The sequence below is a fragment of the Micrasema longulum genome, unplaced genomic scaffold, assembly GCF_059751315.1.
Source record: "Micrasema longulum isolate JH-2025_06_02 unplaced genomic scaffold, ASM5975131v1 h1tg001842l, whole genome shotgun sequence".
Lineage (NCBI taxonomy): Eukaryota > Metazoa > Arthropoda > Insecta > Trichoptera > Brachycentridae > Micrasema > Micrasema longulum.
In genome coordinates, this window is record NW_028279016.1 from 298,782 (window position 1) to 324,123 (window position 25,342).

A 25,342-nucleotide genomic window follows, 5' to 3' on the forward strand; every position below is an offset into this window, starting at 1 on the left:
ATCTTTCATTTATGTGTTTTTATTAAATGTAAAATTATCAGTAGAATATTGTGTAATAGAAAAATTTTAATTAAAAAAAATAAAATAATATAAGCTTTGTGTTCCAAACCAGACGGTTAACATAAATTGGGATTTACTAACAATATGAATCCTCAAATTACAAAAACTTAAAAACTTAGCTGCCGTAATAAACAAAAATTCTATTGCGGGGTTATCTTAATTCCCAACAATACGTTAAGCAACTTAAAGCAGTGTTATATCGTTTTATTTTTACAATTTATTGTAGTTTACATTACTTAACGGGTTGTTTTAGTTAAGTTGCTTGGTTTTTTGTTAACACATCAAGGTATTATAGAAAATTTGGGAGTTTAAACGCACAAAACTATTTTTTCAAAGTGAGAATATCACTTTTGAATCATGCTTAAACTAAGTTTTTTTTTTGTGGCTTGACACATTTTCGCAAAAAACCATCCATTTGTAACTTACGTCCTTTTCATAGTGAGGAGTGATTTGAATAAAGAAATCAATTGCAGGTAAGCCGTTGGAGTCACATAATTTTTACGCTTCAATCTGATGTAAAATTGCTCCGACAGTTCTTGTGTGTTTACATGAAATAATTGACACATCTCTATAGCTGTGTGTCTCTCAACATCCGATAGTTCCAAATCCTCCAGGAAGTGAGTTGCCACTGCTAGAAGAGCATCTGGGGGCCATTCCTGCACAAATATTTTTATTTTACACAATATGATCTCGTAACGAATAATAATTTATCTGAGAAAGAAAAATTATGACGACGGTACCTGGAACCAATCGATGGTGCAACAATTGACCAGAGCTGGAAACTTCCTGATCCGAGTCCTCAAGGAAGTTCCAGCGGGACTCATGGCCAACACAACATGAAGTTGTTCCCTCACAATGTCAACAAAGAATCCATACAGAGCCACGGGTGAACCATCAGTCTGAAGTGACTTGTCTCGCTGTTTGTCAATCTAAAGAAATAGGGCAGGTTTTAGTTATTCAATAAATTTGAAACCAAAATGAAACTACTTGTGTTGATACATTAATGGAAAAAAGTGTCAAATCAAAACTTACCACTTTTATTTTCTCACAAATTTCAGCTTTCTCTTCAGAAGAGAATAAATTGGGAACTTCTCCAGAATTTAAGATGTTGTTTATATCTTCAAGAAAACCTTCTTCTTTTATCTAAAATTATGTAAAAGTATCTAAAATTTTTAAGTATTCCATAAATAAATTCGTACACTTTCTGCAAAAATTAATAGGTACTCGATATTTTTACCTGAGATTCTATGAACAAGAATATAACATGTTGATCAGGCAAACTAGCTTTTTTCAACAGGGTCTTTAAATCCTCCCTCCATTCAAATCGTCCGTATTGCCTACTCATTTCGACCTAGCAAAACCAAACACAAACAATTTTTAAGGTCATTCTTGAAATTGCCCAACGGAATTCCGCTATTTCATGAAAAATAATACCTGGAACATTTCGTAGTCATTTATATGAGCGGCAAGTCTAGAGAGTGACTGTCTCCCCGATCCCCCGAGACCAATCAGCAAAGCGTGAGATCTCGGCTGAGCGACAATGCGACAAATCCTGGACACATGTTCTACAGCAAACCTACAAAATTAAGTAAGTAAATTTTTCCGTTTCATCATAAAAAGTGTTGTATTTGAAAATGGACCATTTGAATTTACCTAAATAATACTAAGTTCATTGGTTTTTTGGTCATACTGTTGAATTCTACCAAAAAGGCATCTACGGTGTTAGTAAGGTGGTTCATATCAGTAACCTCCATATAAAATCTGGTATCAGGTTTAGGATTAGCGAAGTCGCAGTACATAAGTTTTCTCAATTCTGTTTCAGAAATCTGCAATAAAAATATGCTGTTATTTTAGTTTTTAATCAAGTGGTAGTGTCGTGAACTCTAGATTAAATGATAATTCTAAAGACGATCAGGACATAGAGAGACAGAGAAGAGCCATTAATGTCAGGGCCTCTATGCTAGCGAGACGCTTCTTTCAATGCAGTAACGAAGTGAAGAAAATCATATTTACTTCGTATTTGACGTCCATGTATACAGCGGAACTTTGGAACAACTATACGCAAGGAGCGTGGAATAAATTAAGGATCACGTATAACAACTCATACCGACAATTATTCGGATTGCCTAGGTACTGCAGTGCCTCTGAAATGTTTACAGCTGGACGAATAAACACCTTCGCTGCCCTGCTTCGCCAAAGAGCCTGGAGCCTATAGGAACGCCTAAAAAAGTCTAATAACGAAATTCTCCAAGCCACTGCAGAGTGGATCCAATCACCGTTGTTCAAGCGATGGCGCGATTTGTTAAGACCACCATAAGTGCTGCAATATAAAATTTTATTTTATGTTTATATTTATGTTTATTCTTATATTTTTGTTTATATTTATATTTATGTTCATGTTTATATGTTTATATGGTAGAATTGGCTCTGCACTTTATAGCCATTTTACTGGAATAAAAATTTAAATAATAATAAATAAATAAATGTACGGGATTCAATTCCACTGGCACTTGTTTCTATTCTTCGTTTCTAAAACAGAAACCTACACAAAAATGGCATAAAATTAAAAATTGTCTGCAGCTTTTGTAGTGTCTAGGCTAAGACGCTTACCTAATCTCGGTGACATAACAACAATTAAAAGTGTTTTTTTTTACTTTGGTATTCTGTACTATTTACAAATGTTATTGAAACTCTTAGCCAACGTAATGAGTTTTTTTTTGTTAAAATTCGACATCTTTTGAAGTTAAATAAATATAACTAACGGTTTTTGCGGGTTTTTCCAGCAGCCGCGACAGCATGAATTCAAAGTCTTCGATTAAACAGTTTGTAGTGGCAAGTCTAAGGGCTCCGATAAACCAGGCTCGATCGTTTCCATCTACCAGGCGATCGGAGAACACACGAAGACATTCATGGACCCAGAGCCTCTTCAAGGACTGAAGATCCGAAAATACTTCAGGTACTGACAATAATACTCCCTGAAAAAAGTCAAGCTAATTATTTAACCTATTTCTGGTTTAGATTTGAAAATACTATTGAAATCGTCTGCAAAAAAACATAGTTTTCATAATACCTACATATATCTTATAAATAGAGTTTACCTGAATAACCCTTGAGAAATCTCTCAAATTAAAGGTGTAGTGAGATTTGGCAGGTGTTGGCAACAAATTAAGGCGGCAATTTTTGTAAATGTCTAGAGTTGCGGACACAATTTGAACTATACAAGGTTCAAATTCATTCGAAAAGCCCCTATTAGGAAAAAATATATAAATGTAGAATGACGTAAAAAATGACTGTAGAAAACATAAATGTATTTTGGGTAACGCTTAAAGTCGCAATAATGTTCTAAAGGAAAATCATCATATTTGATTTCAAGAGTTCATTTGATGTTCAATCATCAGTGTGGGCAGATTTAAAACAAAGTGAAAACACATGCATAAAATAAAGATCCCCAAATTAATCAATGCTTAGAGGGAGGAGAAGATTCAGAATTCCACTCCAGGGAGACTACGTCGAAAGATAGGGAACAAAAACCTTTTTTCTTCCTTTTTCAAAATAGATAGATAGGGGTGTAGAAAATCAATCAAACCCCCGTAATTTGTACCTTAAAGCTGAAATGCTGGAAGTCACATTTGGTAAATTGTTCAGGAGAGCGGATTGAAGTTTTAAAACTGTTTCAAATGTAACTCTCAAATAAAAACACAATTTATTGCTGTTTTTTTTTATTTATAGGCTTTTGATAAGAATATTTAAGAAAAAACATTTAAAATAAGGAATTTCAAATAACGATGGGACTTCAATCTTTTTTGTACTAACAGCCCGGCCCGCGCCCTAATTCCTCCTCAGATTTTAGGATAAAAAGTAATTCAGAATATTGAATGAAAAACAATGTATTTAAAAACTTTATTTAAGCAAAAACACTCAATTACGTGCCATTATTTAAATCATTAATTATTTATGAAAATAACGGGTAAATATAAATTTAATGACATCATATTACAAGCAATAAAACGGTTATTGAAAGTAAACAATATACGAAAAAAAGAAAAGTAAAATAATGAAATTAACGGCAAAAGTAATGAAAATGGTTAAGTATGGTTGATTATGACAATAAGACTTCATCTGCTGCGTCAGAGGTAGTTTGTTATAAAAATTGTGGAATTTATTCGGTATCCACTGCTTTAGTACAAGCAAACCGTTGAATTTTGTTGAAAGCATGAGTATTATCACTGCACTCCTAGTGTTTTAGAACCAGCTATTTCAGTAGAGGTATACCAGAGGACTCTAATGTTTTTAGCATTAAAATAATCATTCATAATTTAATTTTGCAAAAAATGTGACTTCCAGCCTTTCAGCTTTAAGAAATGATTATATTGCAGATGTTTTTAAAAAATTAAATGCTAGTGACATTATTTTTTTATTAACAAACCTTGCGTCCAAATGCCAAGTCATAATTTTACTAAATATAACTATCATGGTCTCATCATCGAATTCATCAATGCAAAGAAACCCAAAATGGCGACTAAATCGAGCAGTCACTGTTTTTGTCCCTGGCGTTGGTCGACTCATGGCGCACATGAACTGAAATCAAACACATTTTAGTTATTTAATTATGGCAGCTCGGAGATTGACTACTGTTCTGTACAGAAACTAAATTAGTTTATTGTGATCTGATGAAATTCGTTTACCTGAACATTTGTTAGTTTCATGGGAACATTTTCTTTCCTGTCATACCACATTTTTTGATCAAGGGCCTGACGAAGAACTTCAATCGGCGGTTGGGCGCCATACGTTTCTGCTTGCGGCATAGAAACATCATCTACAAAAACAACAAACTCGGTTCCCACTGGAGGGCCAAACACCCCTGAAAAGTAATAAAACGAGATAATTTAGAAAAAGCCACATTTTCAAAACTTAAGTGATATGCAATCAAATAAATAAAACAACTTTGTTTTTAACTACTATTTTTTTTTCCACCGACCGGTTTCAAAGCTAAACAAGCTTCTTTCTCCAGGTATACTTAACTAATGAATTCCTTCCTATTTTATTTTATCGGTAGGTATGCTGCAAATGAAATTAATAAATCAAGTCTTTTTGTCTTAAAAGGATGGTAATATGAGATGGATACGTTTGTTAACCATCTATGTTAACAATCTATTTATTTGTTAACAATCTATTTATATAAAAATTAAGGTTCCCTATGATGTTTGTGGCCGAAAATCTCGGAAAGTAATTGATGGATGGACTCAATTTTGTTACAGAAAATGTTCTGTAACAAAATTGAGAATATAAGGAAATGCAATGGCATTTCCTTATATTCTACATCATAATCTCAGCAAATTAATATATTTAATTAAGCAATGTGTTTTCTCGGTAAATGTATAGTTACTAGACTATTTTTTTTACTCCCCTAATGATTAATACCAGACAAAGCCACAGCGAAGCGTGGCCGGGTTCAGCAAGTAATTTATAAAAATTATCATAAAATTAAGGCCTGTTTTAGCAAAATAAATTAAAAATCGTAAGAACGCCGGTCACAGAAATAGCATGCACTCTCGCCTACTGCCAATAACCGACTGAATTAACGAATTTCTTATTTTGTTTTTGTCTCTTTTACACAAACACCGGCCGCAAAACAGAGTCTCTGTCTTTTTTGTTATAAGTTCTTCTCTCGTGCTTTTTTCTTAAACAGCAAAACAGATTTATTGTGGTATTGGCATCACCTTAATACGTATAATTATTATTCTTCGCATAGTAAGGATAATTTTTTTTTAAATTAAAATCATGCATATTCATACAAATTTAACATTCCAAATCCGATGTAAAAATTATAATTTAAAGATAAGAGAAGTACTTTATCTTATGTATACTCATGTTACACCATAGCCACATTTGTTAAATTATTGATTAAGTCATTACCTTTTCTTCTTTTGTCTAATTTACCCATTATTATATCTTGTGTTTGGTTAGCAGAAGTTTGGGCGGAGAACCCCATTATGAGTGATTTATATACTTTATTATTCACTTTTTTCATAAGGAAATCCTGGAAATTTATATTTCGTTAGTATAGATACCGGAATTAATAATAAGGCACTCACTAAACGCAAAAACTTAAAACTAGTCTATATTCAAACATAGAAAAGGCACAAAAAATCTCACTGGAAATCAGCAAAAAAATATTGTGTTAAAAAAAGTATTCAAAATTAAAACCAAATGAAAAATAAAATGATCCTTTATAAACAATGCCGTACAAAAAACAAAAATAGGGATAGCAAAAAATAAAACCACCTACATGAATACATAAAATATTTTTTTTATAAACATGAAAATAAAGTTTGAAAAGTGTTTGCAATCAACATTTAAAATAGGGGTTTGAATGGATTTAAATAATTAAATATTTTTTTAGATATAAAAACACATTGGGGCCTGTTGCACCAAAAAAAGTTAAGCCTGAATAAGTTGGCTGTAGTATTTCGTAAATTCACCTTATTGACGTCCGTGTAACCGCTACTAAGTAACATATTTTACATGCCCCTGAATTTGTTTAAAAATAAATTAAGACTCATTCTTTCTGGCTGCGATACGCTCTCACTTGATATGCAACAATGCGCACGCTTACACACACCTGAACACTTACTCTTACGCAAATACACACAAACACACCCTTTTGTTGTACCACAATTTAATATGTATGATTTTTATTTAGAAACCTCGCTGGCCTGTCTTTAAAACGTATCTTTTTTATGTTATTAGATCATTGTCGACTGTTTGTTTCTATAAATAAATAAATACCGTCGACCTTGGTTGTTTGATTTGATAACTAACATTAAAATCCGAGAACAAAAGCAGCAACCTCCTATAACGAGCGTTAGGACCTGGCATAGACACGCGCTGTCTCAAGAGAGTCTTAGCTCAATTTGCCTCTTCTTTGCACCTGTGGGCTCCCGCCGTCCAGGAAGACCGTCAATGACGATCTTCAGATGGAACTGAGGGACGCAGGATTGACGTGGAAAGAGGAGAGAGCGCTGACGGGCGATAGGGTCTCCAGGAGGCGTTTGGTGATACCCACACGCTCCACTCAGAAGCGGATGCGGAAAAAGAAGAAAAGAAGTTTACTATTACGGCTTTATCAAAATTGTTCAGTTGATTTTCCATTTTCATTCAAACTTGAGACCTATTTATCATTGACTTTTTTTAGTGCAATCGACCCTAATTAATTTTGTCACAAAACTCACACTGATATAGCAAGATTTGCCAGTCCCTGTGGGTCCCACCATCATGACGGCTTTGTTGTGGCAAACCAGAAGTTTAAAGAGTGCGAGGTATCGCACTGTGTCAAGTGTTGTGACTATTATACTATGAGCAGCTGTATCCCTTGGTATAGGAGGGGCAGAAATTAAGTCATCATTCCACGGTTTCCATTTTCCTTTTCCCTAGACAAAATTTTACGTCAAAAGCTCTTTTGCAATAAAAATATACAAACATATAGGGTATAATTACAACATTTGCGAAATTGCAAAATATAAACAACTAATTATGAAATTTCTTAATTAGTAAAACCATTCAATAGAGATGATGTATGTATTTTTTTCGACATCAAAGTTAAAGGGGTCTAAAAAGATGCATTTTTATAAAATTGAACATAAAAATTATTTTGAAAATTTGTATTGTAAAATGCGAGTCCATTTGGTTTACTATTAAATCAAACAAAGTTTTGCAAAACCGAATACATTATTTGTAGAATTGATCAATAAAAAAATAACCCTTATTTCGTATATAAAACAGCACCATTTACGTGATTACTTAAATTCACAATGATAAAATCTTGGATAGATATTTGTTATTCGTGTATAAGAATGTGATATGTTGACTTTTTTTATATCGCGAAGGCAGTCAGTTGATTTACACATACCTAAACCTTTAATGCCAAAAGTACAAGAAATGTTTTATTATAAAGCTCAAAATTACCTCTTTTATATATCTGTAATCGTATACAAGTCCTTCTTTTGGTACAGTAGAAATGTAATTTTTATCAGGTTTTGGAATTTCATGAGGATAGCCAAATTTATTTATGAGTTCTTCAGGGAACTCTTTGTCCAGGAGCCCGCGATACATCATGTCGAATATGGGACGACTGGATGCCTCCAAAGTCGCTCCCAGCGACCAAATCGAGGAGAAAAAGAATATTCCCTGTACACAATTTGCAAAAAAAAGTTAAAAACCTTTCAAATTAAACCCAGTTTAGAAATAATATAAATTAATACACCTACATAAGTACTGCAACCAATAAAATATTTTATTTGTGGGTGCAACGTTCATAGCTCGATGCCACACGCACGCAACGAATTATTTTACCATAAATCTAGACCGTCGACCGCAGAAAGCAACTTGGCGTTTTATTTTTAACACAATACATTAAATTTTACAAGACACACTTATTACACACATTCGCCATAATTTAAAAAACATCGAGCATCAAGATCGTTTCTTCTGTCATATCCAGCTGGAATATGAGGCTCTCTAAACCATAAACATAATCATACACATATTATGATAAGAATATGTAATAATGTGCCAAACAATAAGATTACATGATACATAATGTATTTTTGCAGATTTTTTTTTTTTTACAATACCTATATATTATGATTATATTTTCTCATACTAATCGTTGGTTCTATACAATATTCACATGTACGTAGATATATCCGTTCGAAAACATATTATGGAAATATATAAATGTTTATGGATTAGCGTATAACAATAATAAATACATGCTCATTGGTATTGAAATTAATTTTAATAAAATATGTATAAACGAATTCCTTTTTGTCACGATCAGTGAAAGATCACATTCAGAGAAAAGTTATTGTTGCTTTTAATTCCCATAAAACATGCTAATAATTTGTAATATTTACCTCTAACTGTGCTCTCGTGTCTAAGTCTGAAATGTTCGCCATATACTTTTCATCGTAAAAATCGTCAAGAAATGCATCAAAGATATTCATCGTTGCTTTAACGAGAATAGACTCAGATGTGGGGAACATTTCCTATGAAAAATAAATTGTGTAAAAATAAAACAGAATAATATAAAATGATATTATATTATATGTATGAAAGAGGATTATTTTATAGGTGGGTAAAAAAAATCACACTCGCAAAAGTCGTTGAGTAGGTTTTTTTTTTAAAAAACTTTAAATCCCAATTTTTTAATATGAAGGAATTTTAAAATTTACAATTTGTGAAAACAATTTTATCCACATTCAACGACTTGTTTCATTTCTTTCTTGTACAAATTGTTTATCGATCAATTCTGTTTAATTTTTTTTTGTGTTCAAACTGTTCCTTCTTACACGTCTCAAATAATGTGCAATAAACAAAAGTATGTAAATAAATAAATAAATGTAATATTTGTTCCATTGAAATAATATGTTTAAATTATTTCTTTATTTTTTATAATAGTTGTAATTTTTCAAGGCATTAAGTTTTATCTACCTAGATGTATTTTTCTGCAAGTATCTCTTTTCTGTTAAATAGACGCCTATCAGATTTTTTCTGTTAGTTCCTATTTTAATTTATTTTGGAATACTGTTAGTTTAATAGTATGTTCATTTTAACTATTATTTCATGTTATTCTTGTACATATATTTTTGTTGTTTATTGCTTGTGTTCATGTTGTTATTCCTTTCTGTTTGTGTTGTTATTTTGTTTATTATAAGTTTATCATAATTTACGTAAATTGTTTTTGGCTGATGTAACCATGTTTTGGTGGATGTCCCTAATAAAGGAAAATAAAACTTGTTCCACATAATCTCTGATTCAAACAATGTCAAGGCGGAAGTGGTTCAGACATTTTCAAACTAATTTATATTTCTTTTGCCCTTTTTTATTGTTTAAATGGTTAAGTTACTTAATAATCATATAAACAAATCATCACAATTTAAAAATTCCAAAAACAAATTTGGTTATTTCGTTTTATAATTTTAAAATTAACTGAAACAACTTTATGATTAAGATCAGACACAAGGATAGTCATTTGAGTTGGATAGAGAACTTTTACTTTGGTCACACATACTAGGAATTTATCTTGAAGAAAACAAGATAAATATATCATAGATACTTTTAAAAAACAAATAATTACCTATCTACAATTTTTATGTGTACAAATTAAATACCAACCTTCACTTTTCCTGCTTTCACTAGCCACAGTAGAGGATTACAAAAGCGGTGAAATAATCGCCTAATATTTTGATGGTGTACAATTTCTAAACTTGGTGGCATTGTGTTAAGCCAAGATTCTACAAGTGGTTCCCATCCCAATCCACTGGGTTCCATGTATATCATACCACATCGGGAAACCTACAAAACAATTACATTTCTTTTCAAAAAAGATCACATCACACTTATAATTGACCAATAATAAATATTAGTTTACGATACCGTGGCAGGAGAAGCTGCTTCTAAATCCATAGGTTCGAAGAACAAATTTGTCGTGTTGGCTAGCTGAATAATTTCTCCGCTCATCAAACATAACTTTTTGTTATCATCAAGTACGGTGTTCAAGTTTTCTATCCATATAGCGTCAACCGGACCATCAAATACTAGCCATTTTCTAAAATAATTGATAAACTATTATTTAAACTTTTTTTTTTAAATCAACACTTACTTTATTTTGTAAAAACTATGTCCCTCACAGAAGCTTACAAAAATTAAAGTGCGTTCAGCAAGTAATGAAAATTCAAATATCGGGCGTCAGTCTTCGTTGTAGAATTGGAAATGAAAATATTAAACGCCGAACAAAGGTTACCCACATCGCAGAAAGAACAGCAAAGATATAATGGCAGAGAACGGAGCACGTGACGAGAGAGGACAGTGTCAGATGGTCGCCTAAAATTCTGAGGTGGAGGTTTTGGAACAACAAAAGAAGAGTAAAAAGACCACAAAAACGGTGAACCTATGACATTATCAAGCTTGCGGGTCGTAGACGGTAGAAGATAGCCCATGACAGAAAATATTGGAAGAGTTTAGAAAAGGCCTATGTCCAGCAGTGGAGTGAATGTGGTCAGCAGTCAGTAAGTTGTCTAAATGATGCATTGCAAACATAACGTTTTAATAAAAATCTACATAATTTACCATGACTGGTTGCAACTATATTCATTTTAATAGTTCTACCAACCCTGTATAAATGAAGTCTGAGTAAGTTGTATGCTGTAAATTGTAAATATTTTTTTTTTATATCGTTACATAAAACGTACATTACAATAAATTAGTGTGCCACTTTAATAAATTAATTTTCAATTTAATAGATTAGAGTAGACATATTCATAAAAGATACCTGTCTGGTGTTGTAGAAACAGCAAAAGCTCTATAGCTTACAGCCAAAATTCCATCCGACCATTCATGAGACACTGCGTCAAACTGGCCGTACAGCTGTCCCATTGTTATAGATTTCGGATTGATTATTGTATACTGAACTTTATTCTCGGCCATCAATCCCTAAAATTTATTACGAGTACACATGATTTTTTTTAAATTTATTTAAATATTTTATAATTTACCGGTAAAACTTTTTAAAAAATGACTGATTTCTCACTCTATCGCTGACGAGTCCCAGCGCCTCTGCTAAAGCTTGATATGTTGAAGTTTTTCCCGAGAATGGGTAGCCAACAATCATCAAACCGTGTCTGACAAGTAACATTTCATATACTTGAAGAGCTTTCTCTACTACAAATGGCGTGCTTTGCAGATTCATGGTCTTGCAAGCATCGTGGAGGCACTCGACTAAATCTGGTAAGCCGGGTTGAGGCATAAGAAGTCCAGGGAATAGATCGGATATAATGCCCTGAAAGTATTATCCTACATTTATAAGTTTCAATAATTAACAAGACTATACTATGCTACAAGATAAATTTGTTGTATTTTCGTGTTAAAAATGTCAAATAAATAGCTTTTTCAAGTAAATAATGCATACCATAAATAATGGTACATCTTGATTAAGAAATTTAGGTAAATTGACATCCTTAATAGACCGTAATACAATCATGTCCTCCATTTCATCTGGGTAGCGAAGTTTCAAAGCTGCTGCAGCTCTGAGTACAGATTTCACAGCTCGCATACCTTCAAAAGAAAACGTATTTTAGGAGTCCATATTTGCATTGCCCCCCTACATACAGTGTGTATTGAAAATATAAAATTTAAATATTACCATAATCGTAATGAGATTGCGATGACAGCTGTTCTGAACAAAGTCGATAAGTTGCCACAATTTTAACAGCCAATGGTTTTGCATTAAGATATCCAGAAGCATACAGCTCGATCTCTGAGATAAGAACGTAGTCTGGTACCATCATAGCTACTGATCTAAATAGAGCCTTTGAAATTATACAAAAAACATAGTCATTTACTTTAAAAACATGTCAGTATATTAGCAAATAATTAATAAGTTTTACCTTTAAATTGTCAGGCAACTCAGACCTTCCAGCATATCCCGGATTCATGGTAATAAATACAGCGCATGATTTGTCAAGTTTCAACAGTGTTCCTTCAAACACCAACTCTGTTGAACCTGAAGACAATCCTCTCTGAATACTCATGATCTGTTGAGCGACTACGGAGAGTACCTCCAGATCAATCCTATTGAATTCGTCAAAGCACGACCAAGCACCGCAAGAAGCTAACCCCTAGATCAATATAGAAAAATCTTGTGTTTGAAAAATTCCTCAAAGCTTGCATAACATACACTCATTTCGAGAAGATACAAATTTTTAACACGTAACAACCTACCTTGAAGAACTTTCCAAGAGCAATATAATCCAATCCATCAGAGCAATTGAAGACGACACACTGTTTAGCAACAGCTTTAGCCAAGTCTTTAGTAGTCTCTGTTTTCCCTGTTCCTGCTGGACCTTCAGGGGCACCACCTGAAGTAATGCCATCAAAATTAGGTTCATCTCACTTTGGAATACTCACATATTATGTAAATCCATTTCAAATCACTGCCACACTTGCCTAAATTTAAATGTAGAGCACCAAATAAAGTTCTGAAGCATCTATCTGTAAGTGGTGTTACTACCAGTCTTGCGGTATTCCCTAAATATTCATATCCATACATCAGTTGAGAATTGATCATTCTTGTTGCTATCTGCATTGTTTCATCTTCTTGCAACTATGGAAAAATAATAACCGTCAAAAAGTTTGTTGAAGAATATCTACATCGAATAACTAATCAAATTTATTAATAAAATTGAGTAACCTCCCAGTAATACCGAATTTGACACAACCAGTTGAAATCATTCTCAAACTGAACATTAAATTCTATGAGTTCAGATAAAACATCTCTTGCATGAACATCCAATACAACAAGTGCACCTAAAAGCATTAATATTTTTTTACGTCATCCACAAATACAAAGAAAAAGAAAATAACTAGAGTTTAATTTTCATTACCCAGTGTTATGCGATTTTGCAAACTCAGGTCGCCTCTCACCAAATCTACAATTTTAGATATTTGATGATTGCTTTTTAATAAATAGTTCTGCATGGCCTTATTTGATTCCAAAATAGCTTCAGTAACTTCCGATGTCCAGAAAGTCATAGCTATACATTGTACCTAGAAATGAATCAAATACGTCCTGTGTTTATATGCCTACATAATAAATATTCCACTGTATAATAAGGATTTTGTTATTAACAAATTATACGATCGTTAATAAAAAATACAAAGTATGTATGTGAAAACAAGATTTGAAAAAAAAATATTCGAGATTTCTCAGTTATAATTATGATGGATACAAGAGGATAGGAGAGAAAAAACAAAAAAAATAAGGAGAAATATTATTGTATGTAAATAGAAACACGTGGTAGGCAAAATATCGATTTTTTTTTTTTTTTTTTTTTTTTTTTTTTTTTTTTTTTTTTTTTTTTATACGCCTCCACTCGTTTGCGAGTGATTTTGGCTCTTAGAAACAAGAAAAAGAAATTTAAAGAATATACGCTTCAGTGAACGACGAAAAAAAAAAACCCATACCCACGAAAAAATATAACATAATGTGAGGTAGTTAAAATCAGTATGAAAGAGTTGTGACAATAAAATATTATTACTGTATAAAGTAAACGTAAACATAAAATGAAATTTCAGGCCAAAAGTAAAGAGGGACATTCAATTAGACTTATTAATTAAATTATGCAAATAATATTTAACAAATTCAAATATTTTTATTATTTGTCCTTAGGAATTTAGTCAGAAGTAAATAAGTATCCAAATCATTCTGGGCTAGTAAAAATTTTACGTTAAGAGGGAACGTATTATATTCTTCACATATATTTTGAAGGAATTCACTTCTTTCGAAGAGGGGACAGTCAAAAAACAGATGATCTAATGTCTCATCGTCGTTTTCACAAAGACACATTGCCGAAGTAAAGACACCTATTCTCGATAAATGCGAGGCAACGAGACAATGTCCTATTCTCATTCTTGATATTAAAGAGATGTTCAATTTTGATTGCTTTTCGATTTCAAACCATGGTGTAACGGGGATGGAGCATTGAATACTCTTATAAAACAAGTTCATATTAAAAAAAAACAAAACTCCCTTTTCCCCTTCGCCTATTCCCACGTAAAATTTTATTTTCATTTAACAAAATATTGTAAACAAATCATTAAATGTAATAAAAATTAGGTACCTACAGTATAAAATTTCAAATGTCTCTAATAGACTAACCGTATTTTTCGGACCATAAAACGCACTTTTTTACTCTAAAAATTCAACCGATTGGGGCGCGTCTTATGGTCCGATGCGTCTTATCGTCCGCAAAATACTGTAATAAAACAGTAATATTTTTAATTTAATATGTCGGTGTCACTAAAACTGTCATTGTAAGTAGCCTGTATTCTTCGAAGAGTGCTGTTTTTCATGTACAGCAGAATCCCGTTTATCCGAACTCCAGTCATTTGGATTGCCAAATATTCGGATCGTTATAAGGAAATCAAAAATAAAGGATATGTTAAAGCAACAAATAAAAAAAGATAAACTAGTTCCTTCGTCAAATCAATTAACTTTGCTGGACATGTTAAAGGCGTTTCCGATTCCCTGTATTATTTGTAAAGCAATAAAAAAGTTATATCAGAGTAAATTATGCGTTTTCTTTCAAAACATTGCCTTTGTTTAGTGGTAAATCAAATTATTCAGATTCCTGCATATCAGAAAAACGGCTTACACTCTTTAATCTGGATAATTTGAGTTTTACTGTAATTAGTCGGTGAGCGCGGAATGTCGCAGATTACAGTATGACAATTTTTACAAAAAGGGACTCGATACGAATTTTCTTATCATATTATAGGTTATTTCTAATTTTATAAAGAAGGCTCATATCCAGCACGATACGCTGGGCTGCGAGATTTTGAATTTCGCGTAAACCAGCGAACTCAGTGCGACTTGTAAATGGAAAAAAAACTCCAAACGTGCCATAATTATATTTGAAATTATATAATTACTTGTAAGAATACTTACTGCCTGGCCAGCCCACACTAACACCCACTCCTCGCGTTTGTTTACGATATAAGCATCGTAAGAAAGTGCAACAGCATTATGCACTGATTTTTTCATCGCTCCCTCTAATTCAAGCAACCATTTTTCAACCTAAAAACGCGTGTTTCATTATATTCATTATATTTCAGGTCATTTGTCAGTTTTCAAAATTCGATTATAATTTATAGGAACATTAGAAATTAGTATTTACTTGTCCTCTCGCTAACACAGTGTTAACAGTAATAATCAGTGGAACAACTTCTCCTTCGGAAGACTTCATGTGAGTGACAACAAGATCTTCGGTAAAAGTGAGCCGAGAAATTCCCTCGAAGCATTTCTTTAAATGAGGCTGTACACTGGTGAAAAAAGAAAGCGTATTAAAAGTGGGGTATGAATTAAATATATATATCAAATAACAATACAAATTATTAATAATTTTGATTGATTATTTCATTCGAATAACTAAATCGTACCGTGTAGGATCCTTGGTCTCGGATAAAATTTCAAGCAGTTCGTCATTTGATAAAAAGAAGAATCTAAAAAATAATTAAAAATCATTTTTTTAAACATCAGCCTGAGGATTTGCAGTTTTTTCTTCTGATTTAATGTTTTTAATAATGTACACTTTTCTACGGAAAACACATTGAGAGATTCAACCCGTTACTAGATTGCATTCCAAACTAAATAGAAAAATATTGAAAAAAAAATTTAAAATACAAATTAGAGCAACAAATTTTGTTCTTTTTATAGGCTGAATTTTTTTTTCAAATTTTACATTTTAGGTTAAATTAGGACCTGGGAAAATAAAGTCTTTTCTTTTCTAAGTATGCATTCAAGCCATATTGAATAACTTCCAGTAAGCTGTTGCTTCTCTTTAATCTTTCCAGCATCTTATCAACTTCTATAACATCAAGTACTCTCGGCTCTGCGTACACTACTTTCATTATTTCTTTCCAAACCTGTAATGAAAATCCAGATAATTTATTCCAAATCAAATAACAATGTTATTTTTATGAATCTTTCTTCAATTAAATTTAAATTAGGAACCTTATCCACGGCACCAAATTTTCTTCCCTCCTCGGGCATTTGTTGTTGAATATCTGGTGAAGAGAAGATGGGCTCAAGATACATCCATGTCATCTGTACTCGAAGCCACTCATCCATTATCTCTTGAAGAAGTTGCAGTTTTCCTTCCCAAGTTCTAGAAATTTCTATCGAGAGTTGATTCACTGATTGAATATAATCGCATTAAAATTTTTCGCAAAAACGTTACATAAAGCTAGGACCAAAAACCATGACAATATTTGTGTTTTAGGCTGTATCAAGATGGGAATGTGTAAAAATAAAACTTCGATATATTTCTTTTCTTTTGAACTGTGAAAACTTCCATGACTTTCTGAACTAGTATTTGCTTTCCAATAATCTGCTTATTGACAAAAACAATTACATAATATAAAAGGGTAATAAGTTATAATGATATTTTCATGTTATCCGCATAGAATTAAGAATAGTCCAGAAGGAGCGGGAATCATATTTGGGTACATCGGACTGCGCCAAAAAATCGCCGATCGCCCGGGTTATAATGTAATAATAATCGCCCTGTAATGATGCCAGATCGCGAAAAATATTATCATAACACAAATGTAAGATAATTGTATTTAAAATAAAGAAATTTGCTAGTTTCTCTAAAATATTATTGTGCACGCGGAAACATTGATTGACACAACAAAGTAGATAAGTAAAGAGTTATTCATTAATAAGAGTAATTGAACTTTGAACTTTAAAAATGTAACAAATTTTATTTTTGTAAGGCAGATATTGATGTCATGTTAAATAATATTTGATGTCATTACATTTTAAAGATAATGTCAGTCAAATGTCCACCACGGCGTTGTTATATCTGAGAGGTACAATTTTCGTTTCTTCTCTCACTAAAGTAAAATAGCGTAAAAGTAAAAAAAAATAAAGACTAGTTTAGCAACACTAATAAAAGGTCCATTTTGTTTTCTTTGATAATCTGCCAGATGGCAAAATAATTTAATTATTAAGTAATATTATTTGTGAATTTACTACTTATACATGAAATGTGATCCCATCCTGTTTCTTTTTGATCCCAGTAGTATTTCTGCACCTTAAAACGACACAAAGGCATAATTGAATTCAAATCGGGAGTTGCGTACTGAGCGACATCTACAAAGGAACTAATGGTCAAAACGTAAAACTACTCATTTATGAATAGTTTTTTCGCCTTCAGTTTGATGCGGTTGCTGGACTATTCTTAATTCTATGGTTATCCATTATTGATTTGTAGGACTGTTTATTCATTTTTCTTCTTTGCCACATCTAGAGCATTTGGACATCCACCAAACGCCTCCAAGAGATCCTATGGCCAGTCAGTACTTTTGCGTCCTCTTACGTCAATCCCGCGTCCTTAGCTCCGCTAAATACAGCTGAAAAATTGTCATTGACAGCCTTCCTAGACGGTGGAATCTCGCAGTTGTGAAGAAGAGGCGACTTGGGTCAAGGCTCTCCCGAGACATCCGCAGCACGTGTGTCTAAGCCAGGTCCATTGCCGCACTGTCAAAATGCTCGTTATAAGAGGCTGCTGCGTCCGTTCTCGGGTGTTGGCAATAAAATCAAACTACCTCATACCTAATATTCTTTTCGAGCACTCATTCTCATAACTCAGAATTCTTATTTTATAATAAAAATATGTTTTACTATCCAAGATAACAAGAAAAATACTTGCATTATGATTTTCTCAAATGGTTTTATATAGGGAGAGTTTTTCATAGTTTGCGTCTTTACAATATGATCATCAAGCAGTAACTGAATATCGTCAACTCCAGATACAATGTACGTTCCAGTATCCCTAGAAATATTATTGAGAATTAGTAATAAATTTATTTTGGAAAAATCATACCCCGAAGAATATTTGCATTTAGATATGTGTTATGGTCACACCTGTACGGCAAAATTTCAAATGTTAGATCTGCCCACTCATTCATCATTTTATCTAAGTTCTTTTCTAAGCTGTTTTCTTTAGTAGCAGCTTCGGAAATCGACTCGAATTTAGAAATATAATCGGTCAAACCATATTCTATGATTTTTTCCAGTGTTAACTCTTCGTCAACAATTATAGGGAAACCAACAATCTCGGATATTTTCTCCCAATGTCTCGCTTTCATTCCCGGATTGCCCAGAGTATTGATGATAGGCATGTTCTCGCGAAACTCTTCAATTTTTATTCTAGAAACAGCAAAAAACATAGGAATGAGTTCTTTTCACCTTTTCATATTATTTCCACGATATCAAATTATTTTCGCAAAACATGAAACATAAATTAAAAAATAAGAATGCGGCAAATCTGAGAATGGAAGATCAAATTTTGAAACTACAACTACTATGTCTACCTGACATCTCTGGCTAGTTGACATGCATCTGGTACATCGGCAAAGGTTTTTTCTAATTTGTAAATAGTTTTAAAGTAGTATCCTACGTCCGTTTCAATTTCTTCTGGTTCAAAGGTTCCAACCTTGAATGATAAAATTATTTAGTTCAAAATATGTTCAATTCCAAAGATGACATTACTACATTAATAAACAGACGTGGGTCATTCTTGATTGTGTTAATATAAGATATGTCATTGTATTTATTCCATAAAATTAAAATAAAGCTAATAGTTTTGTACGTATACCAAATACAAATGATTAATTTTATTATTACCCGAGAAGTCATCCATTTTTCATGCTTGGTCAAGAACTCGTCAGCACTATCGTAAAGCTTTTTAAATGGCGTCAATTTATCACTTATCTGCTTCCTCAATGGATATTGTGACAATTCCCAGCCAAAAGAGGATTCTTCTTCATTGAATTGATCAATTTTTGTAAGAGCTATATTCAACCTGAAATTTCATAAACATAAAATAATTCAAACATAAACAGTAATGACGTGGTATCAAACATTTTAAAACAAAATTGTGGAACATACTTTTCACTCAAAGCGTTTGACCTCGAAACATATTTTTGCAGTTGGTCCAGCTCTCCCCAATACTGAAACTCTTCCACTTGTTTTGCCATTACAGCGAGTTCAGCAATAAATTTAACAATGCGAACTTTTAACGCTTCCTGGAATTCTATTGTCTTAGTGGCGCAGATCTGTCTGCATTCCTCCAATATTCCTGGCATCCGAGCATACCTGTTTAATTTCAAATTTAATTTTAAACATCCTACGTGTTGATTACTGACGAGATTCATATCAATATACGGATTTTTTTATATTACGAAAGACTAATCATTCTCCTATTATTATTAAATTATTTTTATTTACTTCCTCTTGTTACTTTTTCCATTCTCTCTTCCTTCCCTATTTCACCATACCATATTTTTTTAATTCCAGGTGAACTGTATGCATAGAATTAAGAATAGTCCAGAAACCGCATACGAGCATCAAACAGAAGGCGACTTAACTACTCATAAATGAGTAGTTTTATGTTTTGACCCATTAGTTTCTTTGTAGACGTCGCTCAGTGAGCAACTCCTGATTTGAATTCAACTATGCCGTGTTGTGTCCTTTTAAACTGTGATAATACTGCTAGGATCTTAAAAAAACAGGATGAGATCACATTTCATTGTAATTAGCAAATGAATGTGTAAGTAGCAAATACATTACTTAAAAATTGAATTATTTTTCGATCTGTCAGATTGTCGAAGAAAAGAATATAGACATTTTGCCAGGGAAGTATTTTTTTCCCCTACTTTGCTCATCTAATGAGAGAACTAATGAAAATTGGACCTCGGATTAAACAACTTTGTGGTGGACATTTGACCGACATTATCTTGAAAACATCAAATATTATTTAACATGATATAAAAATATCAGTTTTATGTAAAATAAAATTTGTTTTATATTTTATGTTCAAAGTTCATTAATTCAATTACTCTTATTAAATGACCCATTACTTTTCTACTCTGTTGTGTCAATCAATATTTCCGCGTGCACAATAAAATTTTAGAGAAATTAACAGATTGTTTTTTTACCTTACATTTGTGTAATGATTATATTTTTTCCCGTCGTGCAACATAACGCGGTGACATCACGAATGCGCGCGGCAAAAGTGGGGCATAGTGGGGGGATTTTTGGACACAGTCCGATGTATTCAAATATGATTCTACGCTCCTTCTGGACCATTGTTAATTCTATGACTGTATCTTATTTATTTATCAACAGCCGTAGCCAATTTTTACAAATTGGATACCAATGTTTGAAATTAATAAAATATAATATATATATAGAGTTTATAAATCTTACATACATATTATGATGTACACATAAGCACGTTTATTTATTTATTTATTCATTCAAAATTACAAAATTAAATATTTATGAACTTATTAAGGCTTTTTAGGCTATGCCCGTGTCAAGCCACAATAAATAACAATAAAAATACATAGTAAAATTAATTAGATCAAATAATAATGACATAGAATCACAATCTAGAAAAAAAAGGTAAATGTAATAAATAATCAAATTGTAAAATACAAAAGAATACAATGCAAAAAAGATATTCAGAAATAATTTTATATACGTTAATTATTAATGTTGTATACGTTAATCTAAATAAATTTAGTTTTCAATATTTAAAAACAGATTCATTTTTGGTTCATTGGTTATTGTTGCAATGTCAGTAGTACATATTTCCTATCTACAACTAAATGAGTTTGTTGTACCAATATAGATTATAAGTATGATTGTTTGTAAATAATGTTTCAAGGTCTCAAACTAATTACATTTATTATCTCTTCAAAAAAAAGTTATAATTTTTATTTATCCAAATAAAGGTGTACATATAAAACGAGGTATTTTGCATTAGCCAGAAATATTGCGATCATTATTTCTTTATACTTAGGAAGTGACATATTCAAGCTATCTACAGGGTGTTCTTTAAACCCTGTCATATCCGAAACTTCAGTGACCAGTATGGGCAAGAAGACATATTAGCACACTTAAAAAAATATTTGGAACAAACATTTTTTTTTTAAAAAGGCTGTTTAAAAAAACCAATGTTTGCTCACTTCTGTAGGGAAGAAGTGAGGGGAATGCGGCCGCATTTCTGACTCCGCCCTCTCCCCCTCCTCATTACTCCTCTGCAGAAGTAAGCAACCATTTGCTTTTTTGATATATTTTTTTTTTAATTTATTAATTCTAAAAATTTACTTTCATGTCCCAATATGTCTTCTTGCTCATGCTGATCATCGTGGTTTGGGACAGGGTGACAGGGTTTAATGAACAACATGTATATGGTTTGCAAATTCATTGCCGAGGTTTTGCATTCGATGTATAGGAGTATTCAACCAGGCACTGTCCCGCTGTTTTTATAATGAAATAGTTGATAATTTCTGAGTGGAGAATAAAGATTTATCATTTACAACAACAAGGAACAGTCTAAAATATTATGTATGATTTTTTCGATATATTTTTTTTGTATTATTGTTATTGCTGCTTTATATGACCGTATTTGTTTCAATAAATATGCAAAATGATTCAATGGAAAAGCCATTAAAATATAGTTCTTTTCAGCCACATTGAATAAACATATTGAAAATATTACTAAGAAACATTCTCTGCCCAGAAAATATATAAACTGTTTACTACGCAATCATACAGTATATTCTGTGGTATGGAGTATCAGGCTGGGGAGAAGCTTAAAAGTCAAATATAAGTTTGTTTTTGACTGCTCAAAAAACAATCGCTAAACTTATATTAAAAATGCCTGGAACATACCCTTCAAAATTTTTTTTTTAAACTTGATATACCTTCAATTGATGACATCTTTAAAAACCAATAACCATACAAACTTTCAAAGAAAAAAACCTAGTTATATATAAAATCCTCGAAACCCTAAATTTCCAAATAATATTGCATTTGTGCATTTATACAATTGGAGCTTTAAATCATTAAACTTACGATTTAAAGCTTACTTCAAAATAAAACAAAATATTTAAAAAATTTAATCCGAATTGAAAAAATAAATGAGACTCGCCTTATCTTGAACTCCATACAGTAGAAAATTATCTGTTTTTAAGAATATAATATCTAATTTTAAGGAACTCGTTTAGAAAAAAAAAATCATGTAAAACAAACTCTTCCTCTCAAAACACGAGTTTTTACTCTATTAAACAGGTAGAAACGTTTTTAATTATTATTGTGTATCTGCATATCCTATGATTTTTTATTCATATTCTGTAAAATAAAGAGGAAGTTCCGAGTTTTCTTTTTGTTTGGCAATTTTTTTTAAATTTATTTTTATATTTCGTATTATCAGCGCTATGATTTTTTAAAGTTTTGCATATTTGAAATAACTCCGCGTGTAACGTCAGAGGTTTTCTTCCCTTATTCTCGATCAGTTCTGCCCATGGTCCATTGACGGCAAGCAAACCGGAAATCTTCCATAACTATCTTATCATTGGTTGATTCATATGAACTAGTGACGTCGTTCAAAGAAGTTCGATTTTTTTCGTACATTTTCAAGAAACTTTGCGGTACGATTTAATGTTCTGATTTTTACCACGCCCAAGAAAACATTTGAGGGTATTGTAGGCAAACTTAAAAATCTCCACCAAATACAGAAAATTAGTTATTGATGTCAAAATAAACTATACATAAAAACCTACCTACCTAAATAATAGCGTAATTCAAAACCATCTCTAAATCTTGCCAAAACCGATTTCAATTATACTACTTGACACCGCAAACTTAGCATTCTCCATTGAGTTGGTGAAGCATAATTAGAAATCTCTCAATGAGGAACTTCAGCCCTACGGGAAATTGGATACAAAAATGTTTCCTTGCGCGGGGTAAAAATTAGAGCATTAAATTGTACTGCAAAGTTTCTTGAAAATGTACGGAAAAAATAATAAAAAATATTTTGATGAAAACGCACTACTTTGAATGACGTCACTGGTTCATGTGAATCAGCCTATGATCTGAGAGCTATGGAAGATTTCCGGTCTGCTTATCGCTTCTGGACCAATGGGAAGAACTGAATGAGAATAAGCGGAAATGAACCTCTGACGTTACACGCGGAGTTATTTCAGAAATACAAAACTTGTAAAAATCGTAGCGCTAATAATACGATATATAAAAATTGCAAAAAAAAACTTTTTGGCTTAGTAAAATAGTATATTAACAAATAAAAAAATAAAAAAAACCACTGAATTTCCTCATTCTTTTTTCAAAGTTTTTCGCAAATATCTCAGTAACTCCTTCAATGGAGATTTCTAGATTTGCTTCATTAGAAGCAAATCTAGGGTATTAACCCTCAATTATTGTATCCAATTTCCCGGAGGGCTGAAGTTTATCATTGTAATCAATAAATATAAATTAAATAAAATAGGTAAATGCTCACCATTGAAATGTGTTGCAGTTAGCTTTAATTTCGTGGGGGGTAAATGTTGTATAATCTGCCAAAAATGTAATATATTCCATTACATGTCTTAATTTTTCTTCCATTTGATCTAAATTTTTTTCATGTACTTCTTGACAATATCTTATGAGCTCCATCAGAGCAGCGGTATCAGGGGGTTGAGTCAGGAGTGTCGTATACATGTACAAATATTCATCCCCATATCTTGAAAAATACAATCCATATGTGAGGGTACTACTTGCAAACCCGGCAAAATCCGTATTTTTTTATTTTGAGCAAATCACAAAAAACTGACGCAATACTTAACTTCAACTATTTTTTTAAACTTATTTTTTTGTTACAATCAGTAAATATTTTATACGTAAGCAGTGATGACATAAGCATTATTATGTCAAGAAACAGTAGTGAAATAATAAATTTAATTTTATGCATTACCAAATTTGCAATATTCAAGTAGAGGTTGCCATGTTTGCAACAAAGCCGATAATTTTAAAGTCAAGTCTTACAAATTAAGCCGTATTTTCAACTGACAATGTTAAAATTATTGTAAAAAATTATATTCTAAATAAGTTTCAATTAACATCTCACTTTTTTTTTATTTTAAATTTTGCCGGGTTTGCAAGTAGCACCCTCATGTGTCATCATCATCAAACCCTTATGCGCACCTGATAGGTGCATAGGGCACTGCACTGTGAAACTAAATGCAGCGTACCTCGATCATCGGTTACAGGAAGTGAAATATTTCAGTGTAAAACCACCTTTCAAACAAATATTTTATGTCGACCTTCCCAGAAATTGAACCCGGGACCTCACGGCGGACTTTCCTCTACTCGATTTCCTCTTTCGGGAACTTTACCCGAGTAGACACTGAGTTAAAACACTCGTCCAGGGTTCTGCTTCTATTATTTTTTATTTTATTACATTGGATAGCCAACAGACATTTATAAATTTATAAGATACAATTATACCATAAATACATATCATAAAGTCCAATTAGAGGCTTCCACATAATACTGTTATTGTAAATGTTGTCACATAAAAATTATACATAACATAAACTAACTAAGCATACAAAACTTATAATATTACTAGAAATGTAAATGTAATACATATTATTCAAAATATATCTACTTTTGAATATTGGTCACACAGTTTCACATTATAATATATATTTTTGGTTTAATTTTTTTTTATATAAATCTATGGTATAAGAAAATTCATGTTTTTTTTATTTTTAAATAATAATATTAAGCCAAATATGTTAATATTATAAATGTTTGTAAAAGGCAGATTTGCCGTTTATGTTAATAAAATAAAATAAATACAAATATAGT

The 25,342-nt window shown here is 31.9% G+C and overlaps 1 protein-coding gene across 1 annotated transcript in view; it reads right to left on the minus strand.

Moving 5' to 3' along the window:
- The window catches only part of LOC148273754 (dynein axonemal heavy chain 7-like), a 50,644-nt gene that overhangs the window by 17,185 nt on the left and 8,117 nt on the right, over positions 1-25,342 (minus strand). The window contains 36 exon segments of the mRNA XM_088238225.1: positions 487-716; positions 801-989; positions 1,093-1,203; positions 1,298-1,411; positions 1,495-1,636; positions 1,714-1,886; positions 2,823-3,035; positions 3,159-3,306; positions 4,487-4,638; positions 4,746-4,921; positions 5,977-6,100; positions 7,293-7,490; positions 8,026-8,247; positions 8,976-9,107; positions 10,237-10,416; positions 10,498-10,669; positions 11,393-11,553; positions 11,651-11,899; positions 12,029-12,174; positions 12,263-12,428; positions 12,507-12,737; positions 12,841-12,977; positions 13,066-13,222; positions 13,310-13,425; positions 13,503-13,665; positions 15,566-15,694; positions 15,795-15,939; positions 16,057-16,119; positions 16,379-16,542; positions 16,631-16,784; positions 18,333-18,455; positions 18,548-18,832; positions 18,997-19,118; positions 19,310-19,487; positions 19,574-19,780; positions 23,991-24,212. Coding sequence (XP_088094351.1) covers positions 487-716; positions 801-989; positions 1,093-1,203; positions 1,298-1,411; positions 1,495-1,636; positions 1,714-1,886; positions 2,823-3,035; positions 3,159-3,306; positions 4,487-4,638; positions 4,746-4,921; positions 5,977-6,100; positions 7,293-7,490; positions 8,026-8,247; positions 8,976-9,107; positions 10,237-10,416; positions 10,498-10,669; positions 11,393-11,553; positions 11,651-11,899; positions 12,029-12,174; positions 12,263-12,428; positions 12,507-12,737; positions 12,841-12,977; positions 13,066-13,222; positions 13,310-13,425; positions 13,503-13,665; positions 15,566-15,694; positions 15,795-15,939; positions 16,057-16,119; positions 16,379-16,542; positions 16,631-16,784; positions 18,333-18,455; positions 18,548-18,832; positions 18,997-19,118; positions 19,310-19,487; positions 19,574-19,780; positions 23,991-24,212 — 5,994 coding nt within the window.